The following is a 21,406-nucleotide window of genomic DNA, read 5'->3' on the forward strand; positions in this document are numbered from 1 at the left end:
AAAAAGAAAACTAGAACAACTGCTTCTATTCACCTCAAGGCCTTTTTCCCCCAGATAACTTCACACTAAGAATTCCTGCTGGAGAAGTTAATTGGTCATTGCTTCACATGTGAACCTTGCTTACCTCTGCATAAATATATTATCTTCCAAGAGTCATTCCTACAAATTGCCTTATCATTTGTCAAGGATCTAGACCATCTGCGAGAAGAAGCTCTCCCCCCTCCCTTACTGAGCCTTACTCAGCTTATCTGTTTGCATTTCTGTTTATCATCTGCTAGTTCAGCTCATCTCCTTATCAGATTATGTGTTCTTTAACACAGTGGGCACCATATGGCCCCAGCAGAAGTGACTGTCCTGTTGCCCACCTACAGACACAAATGATGTGCCTTTCAATCCTAACCTGTAAATATCAGCTCCTCAGTACATTTGATTCACATAACTAGAACAGCAAAAATTTAGTTCTCTCTCCAGTTTTTTAAAGCAAAATATAATATGCACCCAGAATAAATAGCAAATTGTATATTTAAAAAGTGAAACTGAAAGAACTATAGCTATAAACTTCATCACTGAATCTTAATATTGATTTTTTAAAAAATAAATCCTAGAAGACTAAATGCACTTTTTCTAAATTTAAAAACAAAACTAAATATCACCAGGGGTTCCCTAAGACACATCTATATGTGGTCACATTGGGATTCAATCCCCCTGGGCATTGCTAATATTCAGTATTTCTCTGTCTCTGCAACCACCAATGGGTAGAGCTGGTCTCTCTAGTTTCCCTTGGTCCAATCTTCCTCATCGCTTAATAGGTGCCCCTATTTCCTTGCAGACCCCTTGTCATTTCTTTAGTGAGTCCAGATGAAGGCAAAAGCAATCTAAAATTTATGCGGTCCCCACACATAAACACTAATCTCACCTGGCCCATACAATGAGGAAGTGCTGCTTCTCTGCAGTTCTTGTCTCCCTGTGGTCTCACACTTTGGTTTTCTGCCAATACCCCTGGATCTCTTGGTGCATAGATCTATGAGGACATCCCACTAACTCATCTGGGATTGCCTGGTGCATATTATATCCTACATCTTGACAACAGTTTGTGATCCCTTCTGATTTTGCCACAACCACCTGGTTGTAACTCAGATGAAGTTTGAGCATTAAAGTAGGTCCCCAGAGACCACCTCACTCAGTGGGACTTTGGCCCTTTCATGACAGCCCAAACTTGCTGCAGAATGCCTTTGCAGGTAAATCCATAATTATATACCCCCCAGATTCTTTTTGATGATTTCTAATCTTAATTTATCTGTTTCTAACTTTCAGATAATCAAAGTTCTAGGGTGACAATTATTGCCACACACATCAATTTCCAAAGGCCAATCATGAGTTGAATCTTGTACTGCATAATCTGTCTCATTTCATCAGACTCATTACACTTCTCCAATTCATGGTTAATTCTGGAAGGTTTTGTTTCTCCCCCCTAAGATCCTAAGATCCTCCCAGATCTTAGATATGGTGTGCATTTCAAAAGCAAAGGCAAAGGGATTTTTTTACTTTTCAAGATTATGCCTTAAAATTATCTATAATAATTTACACTTTCTCCAAAATCAGCGTTTAAGATTCTTTTGAAGCTCTGGAATACTTCTGGAGAACAGAGGATAACCATCTGCTTTCAGTCTTCCCTGAGGACAAGCTAAGAGGAAACAGCTTTACCATGTAGCATAAATTACAGAGATTAGAAGAAATAAGCATTTCCCAACAATGAGGGTTGCAAAAAGAAAAAAAAAAATGCATAGGGTAACTGATACATGTTGGAGATTCTCTGGATTAAGGATACAAAGTCTTTGTGAGGCATAACCTAATGAATTATATTTCTTTCATCTTAAATTCACTTTAAGTTTCTACTAGAAATCCAAATAATATAGCAAAAACTGTCCTCCAATTTTTGTGACTACTACTTTGTTTTGTTGATTTGCCTCTTCCATCTGCTCACTTTCCAACTACCAGAATTCCTTGAATGTGAACAATTATGCCTGACTTTTCTTCAGGAAAATATTTCTAGGTTTTGCCCTTCTTCTTTAAAGTGAGTGTGTTTGTGTATGAGTGTGTGTGTGTGACATTCTAATGATCTCTCCAGTGACTAGCATCCACTTCATCTCTCCCTTCAAGTGTTACACGAGTACAAAGAGTTAAGTCTTCTGAAAGAAATCTACTCCATGAGTAGACTGTGTGACAGTTCTGTTCAGGAAATGCTGCAAGGTCTAAGTTCTCAAAGAAGCATCTGCTTTTCAGGATGCTGTGAGAGCAGCTCCTGCAGAATTTCTTCCCATAAGGGTGTCAGACATGGAAACTTGGAATCCAAGAGGCCCCAAGGCCTTGTCCCAGACAAGAAGGTTGAAGTTCTCCTGGGATCTGCTACTGCAGAACCAAAGTGGGGGGAGGTGAGATTAATCTTCACTCTTATGGAAAATTTATGTCTGTAGACATGTACCCTCTGTGGGAAAAGTGAGTTTCAAAAAATGTGGAGGCTTTTTTTCTGACCATATTCACATTTTAAAATTTTTATTTTATATATTTTTACATCATTTTTCATTTTTGCACAATGTATGCATTTTCATCTTGGTTATATTCCCCCATACAACTCCCACCCCCTTATTTTGACCCTAATCCCTCCCGCCCCCCCCGCCCCCCCAGTGTGTCTCTGGTTTATAGTTGCTTGTTGATTTTGATTTTTACTTTATTATAATTAGTCTTCTTCCTGGTCCCTTATTTAGGTTTTCTAAATTCCTGCTATGAGTGAGACCATCTGGTATTTTTCTTTTTCTTTCTGGCTTATTTTGCTGAGCATGATCCCTTCCAGCTCCATCCATGTTGCTGCAAATGGCATGAGTTTATCTTTTTTGATTGCTGAGTAATATTCCATGGTATATATGTACCACATCTTCTTGATCCAGTCATCTATTTTTGGGCATTTGGGTTGTTTCCATAGCTTAGCTATTGTAAATAGTACTGCTATAAACTTAAGTAAGCCTATTTTCTCCCCCAAAGAGTTGATGTTCCTTTGGTGTAATGGACGGCAATGAATAGCTGGATTAGTAGGTCTTAACTTTTAGTTCTGGGAATCTGATGTTGCCTGATGTGATAGACCGGGGTTGCGGGGTGGGAAACTGCGAAAATAAAACACAATAGTGCGAAGAGATCATTGTTTCTGAAACCCTCTTAAGATCGCAAAGGAGTTTAAGAGGGAATATAGATTCGAACCTTTAAACTTCAGCCTCCCACACCTCTTTTGTATCTTCATCCATCGCTGTTAAAACATTCCAGGAAAGAATCCAAGGTGACCGCCGACGATTGGGAGAGAGTTCAGAGTTGACAGACCGGACGTTCCTGCTCCTGGATGGCCCCCTCTTCCTAGGAGTGATGGGAACAGTGGCTGCTACCTCTTCCGGAACCGCCTTGGAGGCTCCAGAGCCTCACTTGACGTTCCCAGATAAAAGGCGGCAACAGGCTGCTTCCGCCGTCCGCAGAGGTGGGTCCTGGGGCTGGGAGCGGGCGGGAGGGAGCGAGGCTGGAGCTGCTGCCCAGAACCCGGAGGGAGCGTGGAGGAGAGCTCTGCCAGTCAGAGGGTGCCACCGAGAAACTCAAACTTTGGCAGGGTAAGGATTTTAGGGTCTGGAGTTGGGAGTTCTTGGGGGCGCTGGGAGGTGATCTGGGGACGCAAACTGCAATCAGAAAGAGGATTAAAGAACTACTCGCGCGGGAGTCGGGTGCGGGAGCGCCCAGGCGGCGCGGCGCTGTCCGAAAGCCCAGGTGCTGAAAGGAGCTGCTGCGCGGCGCGAGAAAAAAGGGCAGAAGCAAGGGATAGCTCCAATATCTGCTCCCACTCCTCTCTCTCTCTCTCTCTCTCTCTCTCTCTCTCTCTCTCTCTCTCTCTCTCTCTCTCTCTCTCTCTCTCTCTCTCTCTCTCTCTCTCTCTCTCTCTCTCTCTCTCTCTCTCTCTCTCTCTCTCTCTCTTCCCCTCTCCAAAGAACCAGAATCGACCTCCACATACTCCAAATCTATTGCATACCCTTTTACTCACGTCCAGCAGGCGCGTTGGGCCAAGTGGGGCTGAGGCATCGGGCAGGAGGCAGAAGGATCTAGACTGGTTCCCACTGGAGACCCTTTGTTGCCGGATGCCTTGCCCTGTGTGCCTCTCCACAGTGCGGGCCGGGGGAGGGGTTCCCTAGTTGCCTAATTCCCACCCGCCAGGTCTAGAACCAGCGCAGAATCTCCCCGAGTGCGTGCAGCCCAAGGGGAAATTGCACATGGGAAAGTTGTGTCCATGGCTTGGAGGAAGTTGAGCAGAATGGGCTCAGGAGACAGACTCCACTGGACCCTGCACAGCCTAGGGGATCCAAAGAGATGGGGGATTGAGAAGCAATCCTTCCGGGAGTGAGCAATGAGTTACTCTTCTTTTTAATGGTAAAATCATAATCCACTATCTTGGCCACTAGGTGTCTCTGGATTAGTGCTAGGGTAGTGAAGAGAAGGGCCTTTGCAATCCCCTAACAAGATAATCCCCTACCAGGCCTAACGTTTTTTCTCTCCAACTCAGTCCCCATCCCAACTCCCAATACCCATCCTCCCAGAAGGGACTGGGTCACTCTGCCCTTGCACTCCAGGCTAGAGCTGGAGCTGCAGAACTGGGAAGATGGAGGGGCTGTTTCATTTTTCTCCCCTTGTCTTCCCCTAGTCACAACTGCCCTACTTTATGCTGCTGTTGAGACCCTTTAAACTCTGTCACTCTTAGGTAGGTATCTCCAGTTAGATGATGAATATAGCCAAGAAAGAAAGGGGCAAGTGCAGACTTGGAGCCTGAGGACAGGCCTACTTGACTGTGGACCTGGTGACTGGGAAAGGCCATCTGCTTGTTCAGACTCAGGGATAACTGCTGGGGGTGAAGGGCAAGCTCTAGCTAGGAAACTGGATAGCTCGTTGGTGGACCCTCCTCACCAAATCTTCCAGAGGGGTGAAGCTGGGGTCAGCAAGTCCTGGTACCTCAAACCCTTGGGAAATGGCTGCCCCATAGGTGGGCTCCATCCCCAAGTAGGCAGCTTAGACTCGAACTTTCTTTACAAACAATCCAACATCCCTTTCCTGCCATTGTAATTCATTAAAATGAACAATACCATATGCATGGAGTCACATATTCCTTAAATGAGAATTCATGGGAGTGGGGGGCATCATAGAAAGTGGACCTGGAAAGGGGTGGCCACTACTGCTGCAATCTCCAAAATATGTCTTGTATGCCAGAGGCCAGAATTCTTGAAAACTCTACCGGTTCAACGGGTCCAATTAGGATTTCACTGAGCTGATGGGAGCTCTTGTGGCAAGAATGCCCAAGTACACACACACTCTTCCCCCGCTGTCTCTGCTTAGCCATAAATAAGGCCCTCCTCCTGCATGTAAAGTTAGGAAGGGGCAAATGGTGGCTCTCTGGGTGACTGACTAGTCACCGCAGAGATCAATCATTTTAACAGGGATTTTGTGTGTCCATTGCCTCTGATGTGCCTGTGTTTGTTCTCAGAAACTACCTGCCCAAAGTAGCTTAGTATGGTTAATAATGACGTTGCCATAGCAACCAATATCCCTGTTGCCATGGTACTCATAAGGTAAACAGTTGGAAGCTGTAGTATGAAAATCTCTTCTATAGCTCCCCAGATTGTGCGTGAGCTGCAGATTTCCTTCAGAAATGGGGGAGGAATGGCATTGACCAGATTCTGTGAACCCTCTCCCCTACACATATACATCATATACATCACTTAGAGTCCTGCTCACCTGATGTTTTCTCTAATCCCCTACCAACCACTGTAGCTCCAGGTTAGGATGGGTCAAAATTTTTTCTCTCATTCTTTAAGAGGAGTAGGTGGTAAATGGTTTTTCCTCTTACCTAATTCATGTCATGTCAGCTGTACACTGACTACCCTTGAGTACAAATCACAAGGCTAAGTCCTGTGGGAGACACAAAACTAATTAAGCAGACACAGTCCCTTCCCTCTAGACATCACTGGTAGTGTGGGAGGCAAGCCCTTACACCACCTGTCAGCAGGCCTGTGCTCTGGGCTAAAAGCGAGGTTATAGTAGTAGGGAGTAGGGAGTAAGGAGTAGGGAGTAGGGAGAGGTGGTCACATTCAGAAGTGAAGGATGAAAGGCATTTCAACCAGCGATCAAGAGGGGAATCACCAGTCTAGGCAGAGTAACAGCACAGGTAAGCTGTGTGGGCTAGTCAGGAGAGGACAGGCTCAGCTGTGATGACATACAGACTTGGAATATTTCAGTGACTTACTTCATTGATTATGCAGCATCTGAGATTTTGAGGCACTGAGGGACCCTGCGTAATAGGAGGAGTCTGCAGGCCAGATTCTGTCATTCTGTCACAGGTGGCTGAAGCCAAAGACTGTTACAAGGGAAATGGCTGCCCCCATAGGTGGGCTCCCTAGAGGGGGCTGTTGGTGGGGATAGATAGCCCCAGGGAAAATGCAAACAGAGTATTGATTGGGGGGAGACTCTGATAAGAAATATAGGGGACTGCAGAAGCGGGCCCCAGGATTCAGTGTTTGGGATTTCAGCGTTTTTTGATCTTCAGAGATTCTAGAGTCTGCCATTTCTGTCCCTGCCATGCCAATCTTTCAGAGGGCTGTTATGGGCCTCTGGGGGACATGGGGAGGCCATCAAGTGACAGCCATCCTCAGAGAGGAAGGGTTCAGAGGATTTACTGGTAACTGAACGACTGAAATGGTTCCCAGCTTTGCTGCTGTTATAGCCTGGAAGGGAAGGCAAAGACCTGGAGGTGGGCACCTAACTGAGCTGGGTGAGTGTGGCCGTTTGTCAGGTTGTTTGACTGCTGCAGTTGTTGTTTTGAGAGTTGATTTTCTGGTGCTGTGCTGGGGCATCTCGGCAGCTCTGTGAGCATCTCCTGTTGTGTCTTCTGCTATCTTCATGAGCTGGATCCTGCCTATTGTCTGGCTGCCATATGCTCCATGCCCTCAGTAGTGGGAAGACACCATCTTGGGATCCTTTTTGCGTAGAACTTTAAAACACTGGACACTGCTTTGGGTGAGGTAAATGGCCATTTGTAGCCTCAGTGACTGTTTCCCCTTGTTTGTTAAATAAATCCCATTATTGTTGTCCTCTGAACCTGAGTAGTCTTGCAATTGTGCCGCGGTGAAGAACTCAGACCAGCAAAATATTTGGGCAATGTCTTTGGCCAGTTTTAGTGCCCCTTGCTGCTCTGTATCAATTCAACCTTCACCTAGTCTGGAAGGAAGACTAAGAAATACAAAAAGCGGAAGGAGAGATATGGTGAACAATCTCTGCCAGTACATGGGATGAGAAAATTCATGATATATCTAAGGAAAGGATAAAGAATTTGGTTTAAATGGAACATCCCATTTAGGCTGATATGATCTAGATTACAAAAAGTCATGAATGTCAGGTTTAGACTGTGTATTGGAGAAAATAGGCAACCTCTAAAAGATTCAGAAGGACATGATTAAAACTGAAAGGTCATGGTGTCAGTGTGGAAGATTCATTGATTCATTCTACATTGAGCACCTCCTAAGTGACAGGCCTTGGATGGATTGTACAGGTGAGACTAAAGATGGGAGATGATCAAAGGGGACAAAGGCCTGGAAAAAGGTAGGAGCAGAACTTAAGGAGTCCAGAAGCATCCTCGGGCTTGTTCACTAATATATTCCTGCTGCCTGCCAGGGCCCTTGGCACCTGGTTATTGCTCAGTCCATTTCTGAACTAGTGAATTAATGAGTGAAAGGGGACAGACAGGACAGATGGTTGTGTGCAAGAGGACTTGGTGATACTAGATCTGGGTAAATGAGGATGAGGAAGGTGTAGGAGCTCATGTAGAGCCTTAGCTGGTGATCAGTTGGCTTCGGTGTTTCTCATGGTATTAATAAAGACAGGCCTTGTGGGAGGGAGTCGGGGAGGTGCACATTTGGGAAGAGTTGGGATGTGCCGTGCCGTTCTAGACAGTTTTACACTAAGGAAAATTCCCTGGATAAATTACATCCTCACACATCTGGTGCCCCAGACTTCATTTAATACCTATAGCTCTTCTTTTGTCCTCCTTTGCTTGACTTCACACATTGACCTTCTTTTATAATAATGCAGTGTAAGGGGTATGTTCAAACAGAATTTTGCTCCCCGATTATGCCACTGCATAACTTTGAACGAATTATTTGACCATTCTGATTCTGAGTTTCTTCAGGTATAAATTAGAAATAATAATGATAATACCCACCTCACTGGGGTGTTGTGGGGAGAAAATGAAGTAAATGGAGTGAATTCCTTAGCACGGGGCCTGACATACCCCAAGTGTTCACTTAGATAGGACCACCTAATTATTTCCTATAATGACAATGAATTTGCTTTTATAATCACATCCCAAAAGTTAATTAAGAAAAATGCAACTTTACTTCCTTTGCCTGCAGTTAGGCTTGGTGAACCAGATCCTTGGGGAAGAAAGGATGGGCCTTTGCCTGTCCTAGTTGGTGTAGGGGCAGGAAAGGACACAGGGCAGGTTTTCTAATACCCAGCAGATTGGGTAAAGGAGGAATCGGAGTCCTCAGTGGCTTTTGCAGGTTTTTTATTTAGATTACCAGGTACACCGCAGGCAGGGGTGCTGGGGGGCCGGTAGGCTGGCAGTCCTCCCGGCCCCCAGCAGGTCTTCACTCTGGGCTCTCTGGCCTTCTCTCGGCTTCTGCTTCTACTGCTACTGCTTCTCTTCTCTGTGTCTCTGCTTCTACTGGCGTCCCTGTGACGCCGCCCTTAAAAGTTCAGTCTTAGCCCAGGTGAATCCCAGCTACCTATGCCCACACCCTACTCCAGGTGCCCGCCATCAGGCATGCATTCAGGACCGCAAGGATCCATCATCTATCCTGATGGCGTGAGGGCAGAAAAGCCTGACATTTTTCCTTACCCTACAGTTGGCCAGGGATGTGGAGGAGAGGGGAGGTAGTGCAGAGGAGCAGATGGAGTGCTGGGCACAACACCCATTGGGCTGACTATAGACATCTACGTTCTCCAACTCTACCTACACTTGGAAGACAATTTCATCCTCTTGGAATCTCAACCTGAGCAGCTGACTCTAATTGCAAATCAGTCCTTTTGAAACTCAGGACTCTTAAATCTGAGGAAGCCAGGGTCCCATTAATTCCAAATGATCTCTGTAGAAGACCAAGACACTTTCTAGGCATGAGGCTGAATGCTGTCTGGTGGTTGAGTAACATAATTGATAACCCTGTTGCAATTTCAGAACATTATCTTCATCCCAAATCATTCCTTCCTGTTCTTGGGAACAGTGTTAACTTTTCTTCTCAGCTGAAAATCTGCAGCTGGTGTATACAAGCTTCCCATTGTTTGTGTTGTAAAATGCAGAGTTCAAAAAGGGAAAACTACACCTCACAACTATTCGAAGGTTTCTTTGGAAATAAGACTCAATTCTCCTAATGCTCATTTCTCTGTCCTCCTATGAGACGTCCCTGGGTTTGCCTATTCTTCACTCCACAGAAAGGGTGAGCAGGGATTCTGATCAGCTCAAAACTAGACCTTGAATGCAGCTGGAATATACACTCATGCTCTAAGACTTGAGCTCCCCTTTGGACCTTTCTTGGCCTGATGGAGGAACCACTGAAACTTAATGTTTTTAGAAATCTGCCTTGTTTCTTGAGAGGGAAGGGATTAAGCATGTAGGCTCGCCACTAGGTTGCCTGCTGCAGTCCCAGCTGCAGTGGAGTACGTCCATTTGCTCCTTCATAAAAATAGGGATAATAACAGTACTTACTTCATAGGAATATTGTGAGGATTAAAGGAGTTGCTACCATAGAGCAGTGTCTGGCATAGTGTAAGCCCTCAAAATGTAATACTTAGCATCGTTATCATTAAGGTAATTTTTTAAACATTTCTCCCCTTACTGCATTATATTTTATGTGTTCTTTGTAGCAGATATTAAGTTTTACATTTTTATATGTTTTGTTTCAGATTTAACATGACTTCTTTTTATATATGTAATTCACGTACCATAAAAGTTATCCATTTAAACTATACATTTCAGTGATTTTTTGGTATATTCACAATTGTGCAAACATCACCTCAATGTGATTTTTAAACTTTTTTTTTTTTTTTTTTTTTGTGGGACCCTCGCAGGCGGCCGGGCAATGAATCAGCGCTGCAGAGGCTGCGAGCAGCTTTGCAGCCCAGCGCTCAACCTCTGCGCCACCAGGGGAGGCCTGTGATTTTTAAACTTTTTAACACTTCAGAAAAAAACCCTCCACCCTTTACCAGTCACTCTTTTTTTTTTTTTTTTACTCTGTCCACCCATTCTCATCCCTAAGAGCCACAAATCTACTGTCTACTTCTATGGATTTACCTGTTCTGAACATTTCATATAAGTGGAGTCATACTATATGTAGACTTTTATACCTGGCTTCTACTTAGCATAATGATTTCAAGGTTTATCCATGTTGAAATGAGTGTCTGTATTTTTAATTTTTTTTCATTGCCAAATAGCAGTCCATCTGAATACCATTCCATTATGCAGTTATACCACATTTTGTTTATCAAGTTGTCAGTTGATTGATATCTAGGCTGCTTCCACCCTTTTGTTATTATGTATAATGAATGATATATTTTATGAGCATACATATAAAACTTGTTATGTGGAAGTATGTTAGGCATATCCTTAGGAGTGGAACTGTTGAATTACATGGTAGCTCTATGTTTAGCAGTTTGAAGAATGCCCAGCTGTTTTCTTAATTTTATTTTATTTATTTCTAGTGTACAGAAATACAATTGATTTTTGTATGCTGACCTTCTATACTGCCACATTATTAATTCTAAATGTAATTCTAGTAGTTTTAAGAATACTTTCTAGAAGTTTTCACTTCTAGGGTATTAGGGAAAGAAAAGCAAAAATTTCAGTTATGTTCACCAAATGAGATGTGAGTTACCATGTGGCTCCTGGTCATAGCTTAAAACAAAAGTTTTCTTAAACCTGTGAAAAAAAAAACAGTAATGTTTCAAACAACAACAATATCCTCAAAGTCCATTCAGCCCCATCTGGATCTTGACCTGCTAGCAATTATCAAAAGTCCAGATTTTGTTCTATAAATATGGCAATTTCATATTCTCATTCAGCTTTATGATAAATCTGTATTTTAGAGTAATTTGTCAAAATCCTGTCCTTTAAATCTCCCTGAATACAAAGCATCAGAGTAAATAACTCTATAAATGATAAAAGACTATAATTAAATATGTAATTATAACTCAGTTAACAAGGAAGTTTTCTCAACTTCCTTGCACACGTTATTTTAGAATAATACCACACTTGACAAGTAAAATTATACCAAAACATATCAGACTTTTAGAATTTTCACATAATTTTTAGAATACTCATATTAATATCCACAGACATATTAAGAAGATGAAACATTTCTCCTTATGTGACAATGTTTCCCAAGAAGCCTCAACCTACCAAATAGACCCAGTTTATTTAATGTTTCTTTCCACAAGAAGAGAGAATAATTTTTACGGCGTGCCTTAAGAGCTCTTCTAAGGCTTCCATGTTTTCTTTTTAATCAGAAACATCATTATTTTTAGAATTTTGATTTCAAGGAAGTTTTCTTATAAGTATCAAAAGCATTAAAAGCTTTAAAACACTTACAAGGGTTACTATGAAACGATACTTAGTGACCCAGAGTGACAAGGCTCAGCTCAGCAGTGAGGCTGGCAGAACTAAATTTCTTTTATCTAAACAGAAGCTTGACGGTGAAGATTGACTTACAGCATGAGAATCCAGCTCTCCTTTCACTTAGTACAGTGCCTTTCACCCCGTGTTATCTTTCCAATGTCATTTGTCTCAGAGAAAAGAGATTTTAGTGGGGCCTTCCCTCCTTACAAGCCTAGGACCATCTGAAAATACACAGTCCTCATTGCAGAGCATAGTAATGTCTGTTCTATTCTTGTGTGTGTCCTGTGGGCTGGTTCACAGGTCTCATGGTGATTTACTCAACCATGGTCGTTTTCCCTTCTACTCTGAGCACTCAGAAGGGGCGGGGGATGAAGGGAAAGGCAATTAGGAGTATGTTTTAGACAGTGGGCATGTAGACCCTGAGTTATCTTTGGAGTTAAATTTAACAAATGAGCCTGTGCAACATCACATTTACTGAGAATTTGCTGAGTGCTTTTGCCCAGAGTGATGGTTGGAAAGTTGAGTTGTTGAGGACTGAAATAAATGAAACTAAGAAAGACACCACTTTGAGAAGATTGAAGACCCCAAGTGGTACAAATGACCCATCTCAGCTGGAAAAAAAATGGCTCATCCATCAGGTTGTGGGAGTCTCCTCTGGTTGGGGTTTTAGCTTGTTTGGCATGGCTCTGTGTCCAGACTTGATGCCTCACTAATTGGACCTGCCAACCACTGACTGAATAGGAGTCATAACCAACAACAAAAATAACTCAGAAAGGGCTGCAGTGGATAAGAAGATCACCCACACTGGATGAACTATATTTAAAACGTAGAAAATGATAATGTTTCCAATGGCACAAATGTAACCAGGACTGGTTTTTATGTTTAAACCATAATTGAAAAAAATTTAAAGGACAGAGCACAGGCAATTCTTTTTATACAGTTAGTCATTATGAACACATTTTCTTTTAGAGCAAAAAGATTGTTCATGTTTTATATCTCCTTTGTTGCATACTTGCTTGCTCCCTTATAAATTCCCATCAGTGTTTAAGGACAGAAATGTTCAGTGTGACTCATTCCCAGGAATGTGTGAGCATCAAAAGGGTCAACATACATTGGAAGCTATTAGAATAGCACCAAGCAGAGTGCATACTTGGTAATTACACTGTTATTACTAGAGTCATCATTGCAATTACTCACCTGTTCCTCCATCATTGATGCCATCCATGTGTATGTGCTGGGTGTTTAGGAAAATAAAAAAAAAAAGATGTAAGTAAAAGGAAATAGTTCTTGCTGTCAATTAACTGTCAGGCAATTTATCTGCAGTGATTCCAAGGAAGAGAAGTAGGGATCTTGGAAGAGAAATAAAAAGGGGGAAGAAGAGGAAATCACCCCAAGTGGACATTATCAAAAGGATTACCATTCTGGGTAATTCACTTGAAACTTCTTGGGCTTCTCAGAAGAGCCACACAGATTGTACTTTTGAGTTGTCTTCCTACGAAGTAGAAGAGGGGGATATTACCTTAGTTAAGGACTGTCCAAAGGGTGTAAATTCTCTAGTATTTTTGGGTTTGCATGAACTTCAGAATGGCCGATGTGGTCCCATGGGTGGTCCCCTGGAGAAGCAGGGAGGCCTCAGGGAAGAGGGTAGACAATCTACATTGTGTCTGAGGCAAAGTTCTGCACAGTGATGCAAAAAGAGGCTGGGTGCATAGCCATAGATGCCCTGGAAGTTGGGCAGGCAGGATGGGAGGCAGAGGGCCAGAGATGCCCATTACAGACAGCAAGGTCGCACACTGCTAAATCAAACGTGCCCTATCCTAGTATGCGCCTATCCTGACAAATCACTTTCACAGTGACATGGAGGCCACACTCAGATTGAGAGGTCTTTGGTCCTTTTGAGTTCAGCCTGTAGGGGATCCAAAATCTGTCACCCCAAAATATGTTTTTTGGCAAAAGGTTTATTTCACTGAAGGGTCTCTGAAGGCTGGTGGATGTGGCTTTTGATATTTATATGTGAACTCTCTGTAAGGGCCTCTCCCAGGAAGACCTTATCTCCTTATCTCTTCAATGGAGACAGAATTGAAATCTGCATATCTTTCATCTGATGTACCTTTTCAGATACACTAGGTAACAGAACTTCCTCTTTCTTCCCCCCAACCTCCCTAGTTTTAGTTAAGCTATTTAAGATGGCTTCTAAAACCATCTGGTGAGTTACTCAGTGATGCTGGGTCTCTCTCGTGTATATAGGTGTATATAAGACATCATTAAACTTCTTTTTGTTTTTTCTTATCAATCTGTCTGATGCTTATTTGATCATTTGCCAGCCTAGAAAAATCTAGAGGGTTAAATGATAGTTTTCTTTGAGCCCTGAAAGGCCTCAGAACATGTTATAATGGGAGATATAATGGGAGATTTGATCTCTGTTCCTCCATCCACAGCATCTCATATACCTTCTCTGCCCAGCCCTGGGTCCACTCCACATTACAAGGGGCCCTCTTTTTCACCCCTTATACCTAATCAACTATAAAGCCCCAGATATTGTATCCATTTGGTTTTTTTTTAAAATTTATCTGATTCATTAACACAAACCTAATTTAGGCAACTATTCTCTCTCCCCTGAGACACTGTTGTAGGCTTTTAGCTGGTCATCTCTTACCCACTAGTTTTCCCTGAATATGTTCTCAATGCAGCCAGAATGGCCTTTACATATCTGATCACATCCCTGCTAAGCTCAGGTTAAAATGCAACATCTTTGGCATAACGTGGGAACCCCTGGTATCTATTGTGCTCCACTAGACTATTGAATCCTCGAGAACAGGCTTTTTTTTAATATTTCTTTGTATTTCCTGTGATTAGGCAGAAACTCACTCATTGTGGCATAAGTGAATCAAGATTTTAAAAATTAAAAACTTTTAATCTATTGAGAAAATAATAAAATTCAAAATCACAGACAAACTATCCAATAACAGAGATGATCCTGGACCAGCTGAGCCAACAGTTACCCCTGAGCACCCCTGGTGATCTGGCCTGGGTGAACAGGCACCACACTCCTGCTGGCTGCTTTAGTGCTGTGCACTGGACTCCTTGTATGGACTTTCCTTTGGATGTGGAATTAATTTAGGCCTGGAGTGAGTCACTGGCTATTTCTAGAAATCACTTTTCTCTGGAGTGGTCTGTACTGACACCTGACACACTTAAGCCATGTGGTTGCTCAAGGGAACCCATGCTCATCTGTTTCAGAGCATCCTTAGGAGTTCATCTTCCATACGGAAGGGTTTGATTAGATGTCATGGAAGTGGCCAATCTTTGTATCCATCACACCAGCCTTGGCTCACTTCAGCTTTCTTTTCTCATCCATCCAATTGTTGCTGAAGGGAAAGTAATTATGGTCTGATTTCTAGCACAAAGAATCATGCCACTGAGAGGGTTATTATTTTTTTTTTCCTCATTTGGATAAGGTGCTTAATGTCTCTGAGTCTCAATTTAGTCATTTTAATGGGGATAAAAATTGTAAATATCTCATGAGGTTATTATGAGGATTAAATGAAATGAAATGTTTATTGGGTTTAACACCACATTGTAAAGGTTTTATGAATGTCAAGTTTTGTTAGTTTTTATGCTTTGTTTTAAGTCAGGATTTGAGGAAGCTACTAAAACATGTGCAAAATTGTAATATAAAAAGAAATAAATGAGAAAACTAGAGTCAAGAGGGTTCTTGATCATCCCAGAGAATCAAAAGGGTTTTAACTTTCTTACATCAGATGCCAAACCAACCATTCATTCATTCTTTTGCTGAATCTGCACTGTCTTTGAGCTATTCTTCAGCTAGCAGTATAGACAAAGGAGTAAAAGGGCTAGTTAGTGCTTAAGGGAAGGAGAGCTCAGAGATGCTTAACCCTCCATGTGGGAGGAAGAGAAAATGCAGGAAGGTGTGGGCACTAGTGCACATGCTGATATATCTGTTCATGTTCACATTTCAGTAATCACCCTGGAGCTGAATGGGACAAAACAGGAAGATGGCCAAGATTAGCACCCAGTACTCCCACTCCTGTATGAACCACCTCACAGTCAGGACGAAGGACAGAGATCTTGACCACCTTGAAAATGGCCTCAACAGGTGAGATGGACTTCTCACTTTGTGCTGAAAGAGGTTATTCCCGTAGCTGATCTAGCCTGTGGGGAAAGACTGCTTCGGGTGCTGCCAGCCACATGTGGGAGAGCAGGGGCCATTAACAGTGCTCCTTCTAACTTCTTTTCTCACCGCACTCATGATCCACATGGAAGTGGTTATTATTCTCATTGTGGAGATGTGGGAAAATGAGGCTCAAAGAATCACATAACTTCTAGAAGGTAATCAAATGAAGATTCAAATGTGGAGATTAAATTCTACTATAAAGACTTCCTCACACTGTCACACTTTCCCAAACATGTGCCCAACTCTGCCTGTGCCCCTGCTGTGTGCTGGGCACGAGGGATGTAGTGTAAATCACATGCCCTGTCCTCACTTCTAGGAAAAGGTCAGGGTTCATACTGTGCTTGTGGACCTGTGCAGAGTAGGCTGTGCCTGTGTCAGCAAAGCTATCAGCCCCACCAAAAACACCCCAACCCAGGCAGCTGTGTGGAAATCTGGAGCCTGGAGTCCTGCTCGTAGCCCCATTCCTAACTTACTAATAGACCTTGGAAAACTGACTTAGCTTCTCCATGCCTCATTTCTTTCAACTGAAAGGAAGCATTCTTTTCCAAGCTTTTGACATAACTGTGAGGAAATAGTACCTATTTGGTGCAAATGGAATCCTTTTTTTTAATGTTGCTTGAATTTTCAATGAGATGATTGAGATGAACCATGAGAAATTTTATTCCCAATACTAATGTTATTTTTTGTCTTACCACTATCCGATGGCCCCAAAATGTGATGAGTGTTTCCCAGTCTTCCCATCCCCATAACAGGTCCACCCCTACTCCCTGAATAGTTTCAGATTTTGTCAGGGTCAGACAGAGGACACTGGTTTATGTACAAGTAAGTCCTCATTTAACACCACTGATAGGTTCTTGAGCTGCTCCATTAATCCAGGACATACAATGAAAACAAGGCTACCACTGGTGACTTGATATACACAGAGTTAAGTTCCCTCACCATATTACGGATCTCAATAACATCACTAAACTTCTAAAGAAAGACCCAAAACACATCTCATAGTAAATGGCTTTTGTGTTCATTCATTTCAGGGTCTTGAGTGGCCAGAGCTTGTCCCAGTAGCTCAGGGTACAGGTGGGAACTAACCCTGGACAGGACGCCCTTCCATCACCAGGAGCATCACACACCCCCCCACACTCACTCAGACTGGGACAACTGAGTTACGCCAGTGACACTCATGGGGCACATCTTTGGGATAGGAGGAAACCTCAGTTGCTCAGAGAAAAAACACAGACACGCAGGGAGAACTGCAAACTCCACACCGACAGTGGATTTCCACCTGGGAATCCTATTTTTTTTCTCAGCAGTATTTTAACATAGCAACATTGAGGACCTGCTCTACATTAAATTTTTAAAGTTTCAGATCACTATTTTGGGGCAACAAATGAAATTGTGTCTGAACAAACCATAGATCTTTGTCTTGAAATTCTAAATGTTTCAGAAAGCTCTTGGGAAAAATCATATGTGTGTCCTTAGATCATCATCTCTATTTATCTTCAATGATATCTAGAAAGTGCTTGAAATTAGAAACTGTTGGTGTGGTACTTTGCTGAATGCTCCCAATGGGAAGGAACTGCCCTGTCCTGTCCCCGGAGACATTCCTCCTCCAGGGTCTTTCACCAAACTGAAGACCCAGGTCTCTGTTTCTCCTCAAATTATTGGGCTAATTTTCCTAATGAAGAGTCATAAGGAAAGATGTTTCATTTGAACAAAAAATGAAATTTACAAGCTGGAATTACCAGAAATAAAAATGTCTTGAATTTTCCTTTTCTATTTAGATCCATTTAGTTGACTCCATTATGTAAGAGCTACCTGGCACTCTTTGGAAGATAAGGCAGTAGGAAATGACTTCAGATTCTGTTATAGAGAATTGCAGCTTGGACCAATTCACCCCAAATCCCAGACCATCTCCTGAGGTGTAGCTATTTTAGATGAGCTTTTGGGCATAGAAGTTTGTGTCCTAGAAAAGAGAAGCCTTCTTTGTGCTGCTTGCCAAGTAGAGCCCAAAGCAATTATCACAAAGGAAACCCTTCCAGCTGCTTCCCCAGGACCGAAGACAAAAAGCACTGACTTCAGTTCTTTGGTCACATGTGGCCAGTGGCAGTGGCTTTGCTCATTCAAGTTGTTCAAGGGCTTTTAGGAAGAAAAGTAAAGTTTAAGTTATCATATCCTCTACCATTGTTCTAAAGGGTCACTTCTGTTTACTGTCATGACACCAAAATGAGCAGAGGAAAACACAGATGCTCCAGAGCACAAAGGTCGTTAGTTACCAGTTCCAGTTCTGATGAGAAACTCTGTCCCCTCCCAAAGTCAGAAAGAAACTTTACTTTCTAGACGTCAGTTTCTCTCAATAAATAAACCGACAAGTTGAGCATTACAAGTTGAAAATTACCTGATTTTTCAAAACCTCATTGCACCTCATTGAATGGCACTAGCTGCTCTGATTCTTACTGACTTCCTGGAGCTCTGTCCTGCAAAGACATCATCACTACCTAGAATGGGAGCCGAGGGTGGGAGGGCAGCTTTGGGCTGTCCTGGCCCGATCTGCTCATTTTGTAGGGACCAAGACCCTAACAAGTCCTCACCCAAGACCCCTCAGCCAGCTGCAAACAGGACAGCTTCCAACCCCCAGTCTCTCCCACATCTGTATTTCCCTGGAAGGTTCTAGAGCTCATTCTTGCATTGGTTGCCCAAAGTTTTTCCCTTTTTTGAACTCCTGTCTCATCCCTGGGAACTTAAAATGACACCTCAGATATCTGCTTCTCCTCTTCCCATATCCCCTTCCATCTGCTTGGTAAAATCTGTTTCTCTGAGGAGGAACTAATTGCATTTGCTATTTAAATACTCCCAATCACTTAACAAGAGTGAAGACTCCACAGCTAGAAGAAAGACACTGATTTGGCAGAATTTCAAGCATCAAGATATAAGCAGAGAGATGCATTGGGAAGAAAAATTCTCTTGGGTCCCTTGAATTTATACCATGCAAGTCTCTCTCATTCTTCTTGGCAAAATGTGCCTTTCAGGACTTGGATCTTTGCATAATTCTTAGATCAATATGAAATCACCAATTTTTCCTTTATTCCCTTTTTGAAAACCAGGAAATGTAGACTCAGGGAAGGTAGGTGACCAGCCCACGCAACACTAAACTGCCAGGTGCTGAGGTAGGGATTCAAACCCTGACTCTGGGTTCTCCACTCTGCCACCCTTCTTGAATGGGCTTCATAGGCCCAGTCCACACACAGTAGCTCTGTTGCCAGTAGCAAGCCTGCTTTGAAATCCAGCATGGATTTGCCCTCCTGGCCAGCCCCCAGCACTAATGTCACAGGCCTGGATTCCTTTGCTGCTAATGCAAATAAACCTGGTCCCAAGATGTTCCCACATGTAATTAACTGAAACCAGACTAGACAGAAATGCTGGACTGACTGGTCGGTGCCTAGTGTTCCCTGCAGTACTACTATGGTGGGGGTTGGGGTGCAGAACTCTGCCCTCCTTGGGATCACCTCTAGGTATTCTGGGCACACATCCTGACAGAGCTCCAACCCATCATTCACTTGCTGCCCTGTCCCCTGGGACTGGAGAGATGAACTCACCTGTCCCCCTGCCACATCCTCCTGCAACTGACCCAGGTACCAGGGAATGTGCATTCTACCTTTGTAGGACACAAAATAGTTCAAAAGAGTGGTAGCTTCCTAACTGCAGTCATCTTTACATGCATTTATATGTTTAATTATGAGATGTGGGTGATATGGGTGGTCTTATGAATATAGAAGAAGAATCCAATTAGGTTATTTGAAAGTGGTCATGCCCACAGAGTGCAGTAGATCAGAGCCAGGACAGCCTTGGGACGGTAGTGAGCTCCCTGCTGCTGGGGGGTGGCAGGGATGTTGTAGAAAGAAGGAGTCAGCAGCTCAGCGGCCAGGAATCAGGAGTCTGACTTCTAATCACTCACTAGGGAGACAGAGAACATTTTTTCTAATGCTAATCCTTGCTTCCATCTTCTACCCATGTTACCACCTTGTTAAGAAGGCTGATTAGGTTGGAATAGGTCATGTGATGGAATTAATTTGTCTTGCCTGGGCTCTTCAAGACTCACAGAATGAAGTGTAAAATCCCTGGAGGCTGATGCCTGGATGACTTTCAATCAGGCTGATCAAACATCAGCCCTAGTTCATTGTACAAAAAAGGAAAATATGCCCAAACAACAGTGATCTTATTCCAGGCAATTCAGCAAACTATAGTCTCTGCTGATGTGCCAAGTGTTCACATGGAGTTGTCCTATGTTTGCTCATGTTTTTCACCCTGAATTACACAGGTGAGGTCACCAACTCAGTGTCCCCCAAATTGCAGGGCACAGAGATTAGAGCCTGACCAAAGGGCACAGTGGAAATGGGTTCCCATTTGAAATCACTGTACAGAAGTACATAGAGGGCTAGGCCGAATCCATACAATATTCTGACCTTCCTGTTAACCAGTGGGTTCCCAGGTCATGTGACTACAGCACACACAGTGGGACAGGAGTTTAGGGAAGACTTGTGAAGGAGATGGCACTTGATCTGGCCTAGAAGAGAGGATTTCAGGGTGCAGAGATGCATTTGAACCCAGATCCTCATTCTGGAATCTTTGTGTCAAAACAGCTGCTGTGGCTCATAATGGCAGGCATGAGTCTGGCGCTCCCACACCATACTCTGATGACAGTTTCTGCTGACTTGCTCCCTCTCACCTAGTCCATGGCAGTAGTTGGACATGAGCTACCTTCCTGGGTCATGCTTGCTACAAAGGAAAGGCCACATATATCTCAAAATCAGGATTTGCTGGAGTGTGGACTCAAGTGGGGAGCCCCTGGGTTAGGATCTGTGGCGGCAGCTCTCATTAAGCAGGACATCTGGCCATCTCATTCCTGAGTGTGTCCAGGAGGTGGATAAGCTTGAAATCAATTTAGCTTGCTGCATATTTGATTTCCTAGGACCCACCCGCCATGCAAAGAGACAGCGTCAGAACTGCAGCAAGGGATCGCCATGGAGACCAGAGGACTGGCTGAATCCAGGCAAAGCTCCTTCACCGGCCCAGGGCCTGCAAGGTAACTGACCAGTCTCAGTCCTCACCTGAGGAAGAGGGAGGCAGAGGCAGAAGGAAGGTAGCTCTGTCTCAGGAAGAAGTGGTGGGTGGGCGTTGGATTAAAGATTGGGAGGTGAAAGGGGCAGGAGAGGAGCAGTGAGGAATCTATCAGTGAGTAATTTCCTCTTGGGTTAGGTGTTCTGAGCTCTGAAATGTCTAAGAAAAACTGCCTTTCTCTGAATTTGCTTCAATAAAAAGTGATGTTGAAAGACTTGCTTCATTCTGGGAGAATTTGGAGTCGGGGGAGGGTTTAGACAACCAGGAAAGGTTCAGGAAATAATACAGAAAAAAAGACCAGCCAGTTGTGGGAGACCCCTCAGTGGACAGTGGCATAGAGAGGACAATAGTGGCATGTCTGA

The 21,406-nt window shown here is 43.3% G+C and overlaps 1 protein-coding gene across 2 annotated transcripts in view; it reads left to right on the forward strand.

Moving 5' to 3' along the window:
• Positions 1-3,321: 3,321 nt before the first annotated feature.
• CNGA3 (cyclic nucleotide gated channel subunit alpha 3) overlaps positions 3,322-21,406 on the forward strand; it is a 36,377-nt gene continuing 18,292 nt past the window's right edge. For both annotated transcript variants that reach the window (XM_054701885.1, XM_054701886.1), the window contains exons 1-3: positions 3,322-3,520; positions 15,718-15,854; positions 20,896-21,009. In XM_054701885.1, the coding sequence (XP_054557860.1) occupies positions 15,736-15,854; positions 20,896-21,009 (233 nt within the window). In that variant the 5' untranslated portion in view covers positions 3,322-3,520; positions 15,718-15,735. The remainder of the gene's footprint in view (positions 3,521-15,717; positions 15,855-20,895; positions 21,010-21,406) is intronic.

The sequence above is a fragment of the Talpa occidentalis genome, unplaced genomic scaffold (assembly GCF_014898055.3).
Source record: "Talpa occidentalis isolate TD23 unplaced genomic scaffold, MPIMG_talOcc4v2.1 talOcc4.5, whole genome shotgun sequence".
Lineage (NCBI taxonomy): Eukaryota > Metazoa > Chordata > Mammalia > Eulipotyphla > Talpidae > Talpa > Talpa occidentalis.